Source organism: Streptopelia decaocto (assembly GCF_964273445.1).
Source record: "Streptopelia decaocto genome assembly, chromosome: 18".
Classification (NCBI taxonomy): domain Eukaryota; kingdom Metazoa; phylum Chordata; class Aves; order Columbiformes; family Columbidae; genus Streptopelia; species Streptopelia decaocto.
In genome coordinates, this window is record NC_138673.1 from 894,948 (window position 1) to 904,246 (window position 9,299).

The window sequence follows — 9,299 nt, forward strand, 5'->3', positions numbered from 1 at the left end:
TAGGGCTAAAAATTAATCATCTGGCTGGCATGGTTGCTCCCAAATTCGTATTAAGTAAATAAAAAACAAAAATGTGTAAGTCACATTAAGTTTCCATCTCTCCTTGGCACAGCTGGGAGGGGAGGAGGGCACTGGGAGTAAGTAGGTGGCATCCTAAGGTAGTGAAGATTCTGGGTGGAGTAGGCACCTCTCTGATGAGGTCTAATGAAGAAGGTGCTTGGTAAGTCATGCCCATCTCAGCTCAGTACCCTGTGCTGCCCACCCATGGCCCAGGGGCTGCAGGAGACCCAAGGGGCTGCCAGCGGTAAGCGATGGAGCTTGGGACCGTGCCGCTCCATGAGTGTGGAGCTGTGGTGACCCTGGGCAGAGGAAGGCAAGACACCATCCTCTGACACACAGAAGATGGCAAAACCAAGCAGTATTCAGAAATCAGGAGCTGCAGATCCCAGAGTGTATTTGGGCTGAAAAGTGCACGGGTTGTGTTAAAAATCATGAGATCATCAGGACACAGCAAGGATGTTAAGCAACACATTTCTGCTGTTTGCCTCTGGTTTCTGAGTCCCCAGGCATGTTCCCCTCACACTTTCAAGACCTGTCCAACCATTGAAAGAAAAATCTTGCTTCACTTAATAGGAGGGCTAAGAAAAATGAAGAAACCATGAACTCCTGCAAGACACATTTAAGGTCTTTAATTCCTCTCTCCCAAATTTGCCTTTCCCTCTTGTGGCAGAGGTACTTCCCAAGTCCACTCCATGGAAAGAGGCAGGAGACAGTCCTTTCTCCTGAGTGTGTTTCCAGAGGAACATGGGAGCCCTCAAACCCCAGGACAGCCACTTCCCAAGGCAGGATGGCCACAGGCTTAGGGTGAATGCCTCCACCTTGTTGGTTTGGAATAGGAAAAATTAAGATGCTCGCAGGAGGGTCTGGTTCTGCCTAGGGTCCAACTGGAGACAATTTCTCAGGGTTAAGATTACAAAGAAATGTCCAGATACCCACCACATATCTGTCCATGTAAGTGGCGTAGTTCTCTGCAAGGAACATGGCAACAATTTCAACACCTCCACTTATGAAGTTTTCTTCCTCTGTGGATGTTTTCCCTGTCTCTGGCATGACAAGTTTGCAATCTGGCCACCAGTGACAGAGCCCAGGGAACGGCAGAAGATGTGCCAGGGAGGGTCAGTGGGACATGAGGAAAAGGTTCTTCACCCAGAGGTGCTGGACACTGAACAGGCTCCCCAGGGAGGTGTCACGGCCCCAACCTGACAGTGTTCAAGAAGAGACTGGACAACGTCCTCAGACACACGGGGTGACCTGTGGGGTGTCCTGGGCAGGGACAGGAGCTAGACTCGATCCTTGTGGGTCCCTTCCAACTCAGGACATTTATAATTCTATGATAATCGATGGTTGTCGCTGCTTCCAGACCTCCCCGTGGTTGCCATGGCCTCCCCCCCAGCTGGAGCTGGAAGATGGGATCACTAATGTGAAGCCTTGTTCGTCATTCCTGATATCTCCTGATAGGTGGTGAGCATGGAGTCACGGACCTGCTTGGTGAGCTTGGGAACATCGTCTGGGCCCAGGCCAAGCGTCTCCACTTTTGGCAGGATCTGGATGATGCTTTTCCCTGGAAGAGTTAGAGAGGAGGGTAAGAGGTGAGGGAAGGAAATATGTGAGAGGTGTAGAAGAGCAAGAGAAGACAGACCAGAGGGATCAGTACACACAAAAGAATGAGACAGAAATGAAGGGAAATGCCCTATTTCACACCAACAGCTGTGCAGCAACACAGCCGTGTCCCAAATGCACACACCAAAACCCAAACCAGACTTTTACCATCCCCAGAGACCACAAAAAAATAAACACGGAAACAGGTGATTCTCTCCCCAAATACATCCAATACAATGATTCATATCGAATAAGTTTTCACAGTGGAAAAACTTCAGGGTCTGTCTGGATCACAGCAGAGAGAATGAGATGTACAAGCATCCGAACTGGCTGTGCCCTGATCTACACACACCAAATTCAGCAGAATCCTTCTTTCCAGAAACATGCTTTGGGATGCACCCAATACTCCGTGTTTGGCCAAGGTATGTCATAGTCCTGTTGGAAACCACCTGAGCAATGGCCTGGTGTAAACAGAAGAACATACTGGGGAGCTCTTCTGCTCTTGCACACAGAGGCCCTTTTTCTGGCCAGCAGAGACACGACACTGCCTGCACAGACACCCAGCTGAGGATCTGTGGAGTGTCTGGGTTATTTTTAAACTTTTTGCATGCCTTTATATGTGTGCTGGGAAATGAGATCTAGAAGTGTTGCTAGCAGAGTCAGGGAGGCGAAACAGAAGCATGGAGAAGAGCTCCACAAAAGAAGAGAACATGGTCCCTGTCTGCACATTGTGCATCCAATGCTAGGCCTGGGATCTCAGGAGTCTACCATGCTTCACTTGGTCCTACAGAACCAGCTGAGCGATGGCAAGGCTGTGCTGAAAAGGTTGGTCTGTTGGGGTACAAAAGACTTCCAGCAAGCACCAGACTTCCTGCATGCACGACAGTGTGCACACACTGGACATGGAGCTGTGCTTTCCAGGAGCTCATCAGCACTCCCAGGGCCACTGTGGACATGGCGAGCTCTTCTGACCTGAGGATCAGTGTGTTCAACATGCAGAATTCTTGGCCACATGTACCACATCTTCAGAATCAGCCCTAGGAAAACTTGCAGGTGGGCAAAGTGAGGAGGTACAGGAAAAGTTAACTGTGGGTTTTTTTTCTCCATCAGTGAAAGTCACACTTGTTCAACAGGAATCTGGGAAAGAGCTGAGAGGTTGGCTGACCACAAACTCCCATGGTGAGGTTATTAATAAAGGTGAGTGTACATGCAACTGCAAACAGTCTTTCCTAAAAAGCTCAGGGAGGTTGTGGAATCTCCTTCCATGGAGTTACTCCAGATGTGGCTGGACAACGCACAGAATAAACTAATCTATCTTTGGAGTTGGTCTTGCCTAAAGCAAAAGGTTCAGTTGCTCCAGAGATACCTCCCCACTGTATTGCTCTGTGGTTTCCCAGAGGAGTTCTCTGTCTTGGTTGCCCAACTGAGCAGGGACGTGATGGGGAAGGAGCGGGTTAGTAGGACAGGGCTGGCATCCCTGCTCATGCTTTCATGACCCCCACATGGGGGAATGCTTCCAGGACCAAAAGGCTTTGTTGTGTCACCACCAGAGACAGGATAGACCCAGCAGATGAAAGATGGGTAGAAAGAGAAAATTTAGTGTTTAACATTTGTACCAACTCTCTCTTCCAGGTGTCTGCCAGCAAGGATTGATTATACCCAGATACAAAGAGAGGGAGGAATGAGAGTTTCAGATGCAGGGCTGGCCTGCGGAGGCAGGATGTGGCAGAAAGCAATTCTGGGGTGGGTGTCAGGGTGGAGGAACAGGGTGGGTTACTTTTCTTTGCTGGAATTTAAAAGATTTTTTTCTGCATTTTTCTTCTGAAGCTCACGACTTACATTTTTTTCCCCCCATAACATTTTATCAGTGACCAGCAGAAATTCTTGTCACCAAAAATGGATAAAACATGGAAAGAACAGGGTAACTGGGAGGAGACATGATTTCAGCGTGACTTTTTTTGAAATATCTGTGTTTGGTTTTGGTCCCCAACTGTCCATGCACCTGCAGATCCAATGACAAGCGTGGTGGGGCCAGGGGCAGGATGTACAGCAGCACTCTGCTGCTTCTCCAGGTTCCCTCATACGGGTATCGGACAAGCTGTGAGAATGGTCTAGACTGTGCTTTTGCCAAGAAAGACTGGACCAGATTATCCTTGAGGTCCCTGCCAACCTGGTATTCTATGACTGAAATGTAACGGGAGAGGCAAAAGCGATACCTGAAATCCCCCCTTTCACTCCCCTCCCAAGAAGACAAAACCTGCCGTTGTCCGGCTGCTGTTTCCACATCCCGCGGGGTCCCCTGCCCACCCACCTCCTGGCTCCCTCCAAGGCCCGATCTCACACCAGCACCCAGCCATCCTCACCTGGTGTAAACCTCTTCTCCTTCTGGTTGTAGAAATCATGGTAGGAAGAGATCACTGCAGGAATAATGGGGACCTGGAGGGGAGGCAGTCTACCGTGAATCTCCAAACTTCCCCATTCCTCCCCCAAAACATAACTGGTGTTCTTAAGTCAGTCCTGCACTTTGCTGGTAATTATCCCAGTCAGCTTGATAGTAGGCACTCAGAGGGATATTTACATCATTTAACTGTATCACCCAATGTCCTCGCTGTTGCTTTTTACACTTTCATCTCTGTATTTAGGCCAACAATGCATGGATTGCCAAATTAGTACATACAGAGTCCTGTTCAGCAGAAACTCCCCCCCAACAGGCATGTCCAGGGCCCTTGTCAAGGTCTCCCTGCTTTTTTCCCAAGCTGAGTCATGAAGGTTTTTCATCTGTCCCAGAAACAGAACCTTCCCGTGTCATCTGCAAGCTCCTGCTGGGCTCTCGGCTGTGTGTTTGATCCAAGGGGAAGCCAGGGACCAGAAGCCACAGAGCCCTGTTTGCTGGTGGACCATGGTAGGCAAACTGCACCCCAAGGGGAAGAGGGAAGGTGGCTCTCACCTGGGCTTTCACGGCCAGATGGAAGGCCCCACGTTTGAAGGGCAACATGGAGCCACCACGATTGCGAGTTCCTTCAGGGAAGATCAAGACACTGAACTGCAAGAGAGAGAAGACATTGAGATAGAGGGACGTCCAGTTATTCTAAACCACTTTGAGGGTGTACTCCCCTGGGACTAATGTGTCTGCTCCTGACCATGCTGAGACACCAACTTCCTCCACTCAAAGCACTTTACAGACAGACAATACACCGAACCCACCAGAGATGCTCCTACCCTGTTCTGCCCAGTACCCAGCTGAGAGACAAAGATCCCTTTCCAGTCACACCAAGGTTCATGTTTTCCAGTGGCTCCTCACCAAAGAATCCTCCCCACTCACGTTTTCTTTGTGCAGGGAGTGTGCCACGTCTGTCAAGGTAGCGATAGACTCTTCCCTTTTCTTGCGGTCAACGAAAATGAACCCTGCAAGCCAGCATCCTAAGCCAAAAGTGCCCATGTACAAGACTTCCTTCTTTGCAACAGGCACGCAGCGATGTGGTAATATCTCCGCCACCACTGGAAGAGGACAACAAGGACAGAACAAGTTGTCATTTGTACTTCAGATTCTGGCCTACAGCCCCCTGCTCTGCAAGATGTCTGCAGTGCTTATCCAGCTTCGTAGGATCAGAAACATGTTGGAAAGGGATTCTGGGGGTCTTGAGACCAACCACCCACTTAGAGGAGAACTATTGCTGACACTGAATGAGAGCAACTATGACACAGCTGTGGTCAGCTGACACATTCATCCCCATTCTCTTGGGAAGGATGAAGCTGATTTAGCTTGAAAATACTTTACTGGGCTCCAATACCATGGAGAACAACCCTGGCTTGGGGGTAGCTGGTAATGGACTGTGTAGCAGCCAGTCCTGCCCCTCTATCTGTGCTATTTGGGATTTTGCACTATCCTCCCCTACAGACAACTGGGTCCTGGAGCGGGAGACGGGGTCACCACGTACTCATAATGTCAAGAGAAGTCTGGTGATTCAACACGAGGACAAAAGGCTCCTTAGTCCTGAGGTTCTCCTTGCCCTTCACCACTATCTTGAGGCCAAAGATGTATTTGAGTGGCGAGATTGTCATGCGAAAAAACCTGGAAAAGGGGAGCAGATGTAACTCAAAGAGATGCTGAAATTGGGTAAAGGACCCAAACGCCATTCTTCTAAACCAGGCCATCCCACAGACTGCTCCTGCAGAGTAGCCTCTTTCTCTGTGCTCCTAGATTAGACCCATGACTTGGAGAAGAGCAACTAGTACATCTCTTCAGCTCTTCACTTCATTAGCAAAGACAAATACACCTAGCAGGTTTTCCTCAAGCCAGGCTGGACCAATGGCCAAGCAGCTTCAGCTGCAGCAGTTCTGCAGATCGGCAAGATATTAGATAATGCCCATATTCATAGTGCATCTGTTTGTGATCTAATTCCCTGCCCACCTCACTGAATCATGAATACAGGCTGTCATAAACATGCCACGCACCCAACTCTACTATTGCCTGCACTGTGGAAAGATGATTTTTTATCTGGGTGACATTAGAGTGCAATTCTGGTAGCCATACTTGAACAGATACTGGAAAAATAAAGAATAAAAGTCAGGCACAAAAATTAAGAAGAAAACTTTCATCTTAACTGATGCTCAGTTAAGAGACACGAACTCCCACTGCAGCATATGACAGTGAAGCAGCAAACCCTGCCTCTGCAGCACCTCAGGAGGCCACAAGCACAATGTTGTCACATAGCAGAGTTGGTTTCTATCCCCCACTCAACCACATCCCAAGTTACTAATTCCCACGGTTGTTAATCCCACCTGCACAACCAGCTGTGCAGCTTCTGCGTAAGCCTGGCAGCTTGTTGCAGAGGCAGGAACAGACGGAGACGAGATGTGCAGCAAGGGGACGGGCTCAGAGACTGCCAGATCTGGGGCACTGGGCTGTAACTCCAGCAATGGGGACACCAGTGACAACGCATCAGCACTGCACACTGGTGGTGTCTGCTCATGCCTGTCCAGGTGGGCACAGGCTCAGGATAAAGTTAAAAAAAACACCTGCAGAAGCTTTCTCAGCACGACTCAGCAGGGGCACGAGCAGCCACATGGAGGAGGGAAATGCAGCTCTGAAGACCAGACAGGAGAGGTTTACTAAAAACAGCAAGTCACTTTACCTGTGCACGTTTTACATCCTTTCCTTCCATTATTCTTTCTATCAACTCAAATACAATCCTGGAACCCACGTCCCTTCTCTGAAGTACAGAGCCTGTCCTCTCTCCACATCAATACACAACTCATTCCTTCCCACTGCAGCACAGCTCACAGGACCCTCCAAAACAGAGCACAACTTGACTCTTATCTATGCCCAGGGTAGAAAGAAGCCATAGACAACTTACTTGATGTTTTCCACATTACGTCCGCGAGGAATACTCATCATAATAATCAGAGTGCTGAGGGCAAAGAGACACAACTTATAGAAGTTCATCTTGCAGAAGTATCTGAATGCAGGATTCACCTGGTAAAGGACTAGAAACATGATGAACAGACAAGTAAATGGGTAGTGAAGGAGCAACAGCTCCATCCTTCCAGCCCAGAGTCAACCAGCAGAGTGTTGCACAGAGCAGCAAATGGGTCACGAGCACCCGATGTTGTGGAGCGGAGCTTAGATTCCCTTGATCAGCTACACGTGGGTGGCACAAAGCTGGAATGAGATTCAGGAGCAATGATGCTTCAGAAAGGCTGTGTTCACCACTCGGAGCCAAACTAACCGTGGAAAGCCGGTTTAGCAGGGCCTCCCCGGCTGCTCTGTGTACAGGAGCTGGCTGGCAAATATGCAATAGCAAGGCTGCCCGTGTGCAGGGGTGTGTGGCTCCGGGCTGGTGGAGCAATGGCTGCTTGGAGACACAGCCCTGATTCAGGGACCTTGAGCACAGGAACCCTGAGAACCTCCAAGAAAGTCTTTGATAGGAGGGAGCGGGATGGGTTGGACGGCACAGACACCTTGGCCGTCCCACTCTCTGTGCAAGCATTGAGCTTCACCAAGAAGTGAGCTGACTGCAAGATGCCCAGGAAATCAGAAATTAGTGTTATAAGGGAAAGAGAAAAACCAGTGATCCTTTCAGCCAGATCCTGCTCACACATTTAGGTACCAGAGGGACCAAGCTGGGCAAGCAGACACTCCTTAAATAGAGTGGGAAAAGTGGCAAAACTGCCATGTGTCTACACAAAAAGATAAGCAAAGCAAGAGCAGCTATTCCTGATGTTTTCGTGGTCAGAGGCAAACACACATTTAGACAGCATCTGGATACCTAAGAAGAAAATCAGGAAAACACAAGTGTAACCTGGGAATGCTCCAGTTTCATTTTACCTCCTAAAAACACTGCGAGAAATGGATCTTTACAAAAAGTACAATGACTAGGCTGGAAAAGAAAAGCTTCATGTTTCATTATGTGGACAACAGGCCTTGCTCAAGCAGCTATCACTTAAGAGGAGTAACAATGTTGAATTCTAGCCAGGACTGAAAGCTCCATCATCTTTGAAAGCTCATGAGGAAGAGAAGAGGTGTCTGAGGACTGGAGGAAAGCCAGAGTCACTCCAGATATCAAAAAGGGCAAGAAGGAGACAGGAAACTACAGGCCGGTCAGCCTCAGCTCCATCCCTGGAAAGGTGATGGAACAGGTCATTCTGAATGTCATCTCCAAGCATGTGGAAGAAAAGAAGGTTATCAGGAACATGGGTTCACCAAGGGGAAATCATGTTTGAACAACCTGATAGCCTTCTATGATGGTATGACTGGCTGGATAGATGAGGGGAGAGCAGTGGACGTTGTCTACCTTGGCTTCAGCAAGGCTTTTGACACCGTCCCTCACAACCTCCTCACAGACAAGCTCAGGAAGTGCGGGCTGGATGAATGCACAGTGAGATGGATCAAGAACTGGCTGGATGGCAGAGCCCAGAGGGTTGTGATCAACGGTGTAGGGTCTGATTCAGGGCTGTAGTCAGTGGGTTCCCCAGGGGTCAGCACTGGGTCCAGTCCTGTTCAACCTGTTCATCAATGACCTGGATGAAGAGACCGAGTGCACCCCCAGCAAGTTTGCTGGTACCAAACTGGGAGGAAGGGCCAACACAGCAGAGGCTGAGCTGCCATCCAGAGACCTGGGCAGGCTGGAGAGTTGAGTGGAGAGGAACCTCAAGAAGGTCAACAAGGGAAGGAGGAGGGTCGTGCACCTGGGTAGGAACCACCCCCGTCACCAGTACAGGTTGGGGTGGACCTGCTGGAAAGCAGCATTGTGGAGAAGAACCTTGGAGTCTTCTTGGGCAACAGGTTAATCACAAGCCAACCCACTCCTAGGGCAAGCTTGCATGCTTTCTGCCTTCAAAATGTGTCCAGGATTATATTTATCAGCCTACACAGCCCCAGCATCGCCCCCGAACCCTGGCCAGGTGCTGGCAGAAGTTGGTGTCTGTGCCTCTTCTTTTTTCTCTGAGGATCTCATGGGCACTCTTACCATTTTGGGGGTGATAAGGAGGAGATTATTGCTGAGTGTTTGTTGGAACTAAATCCTGTGCCGGTCCCTTTCTCTGAGGAATATTTCATGGTGCCAAATGACACAGGAGTGCGGGTCAGAGACTTCAGCAAGAAATACCTTATTTCATTAAAAATACACAGGTTCTTGAAT

The 9,299-nt window shown here is 49.3% G+C and overlaps 1 protein-coding gene across 6 annotated transcripts; it reads right to left on the reverse strand.

Annotated features, from left to right (window-relative positions):
- Positions 1 to 369: 369 nt before the first annotated feature.
- On the reverse strand, positions 370 to 9,278 carry LOC309447573 (1-acyl-sn-glycerol-3-phosphate acyltransferase alpha-like). 6 transcript variants are annotated; one of them, XM_082068336.1, is made up of 8 exons: positions 8,388 to 9,278; positions 7,017 to 7,070; positions 6,115 to 6,204; positions 5,598 to 5,731; positions 4,982 to 5,157; positions 4,607 to 4,702; positions 4,023 to 4,095; positions 372 to 1,621 (listed from the first exon to the last, which is right to left on the reverse strand). In XM_082068336.1, the coding sequence occupies exons 4-8, from the start codon at positions 5,719 to 5,721 to the stop codon at positions 1,476 to 1,478; spliced, it is 615 nt and encodes a 204-aa protein (XP_081924462.1). In that variant the 5' UTR covers positions 5,722 to 5,731; positions 6,115 to 6,204; positions 7,017 to 7,070; positions 8,388 to 9,278; the 3' UTR covers positions 372 to 1,475. The 6 variants fall into 6 exon arrangements, with proteins under 6 accessions (XP_081924458.1, XP_081924460.1, XP_081924459.1 ...); XM_082068332.1 differs by lacking the exon at positions 6,115 to 6,204 and having other exon boundaries at positions 370 to 1,621; positions 7,017 to 7,146; XM_082068334.1 differs by lacking the exon at positions 6,115 to 6,204 and having other exon boundaries at positions 371 to 1,621.
- Between the last annotated feature and the right edge of the window lie 21 nt (positions 9,279 to 9,299).

Bases quoted from the DNA above. Each gene is read 5' to 3' on its own strand.
- LOC309447573 (XM_082068331.1), bottom strand. From the start codon at position 7,201: ATGGAGCTGTTGCTCCTTCACTACCCATTTACTTGTCTGTTCATCATG. The intron at 5,732-7,016 runs GTAAGTTGTCTA...CCCCTTTTCCAG, and splicing joins CGTAATGTGGAAAACATCAA to GTTTTTTCGCATGACAATCT. The intron at 1,622-4,022 runs GTGAGGATGGCT...TAACTCTTCCAG, and splicing joins GGAGAAGAGGTTTACACCAG to GGAAAAGCATCATCCAGATC.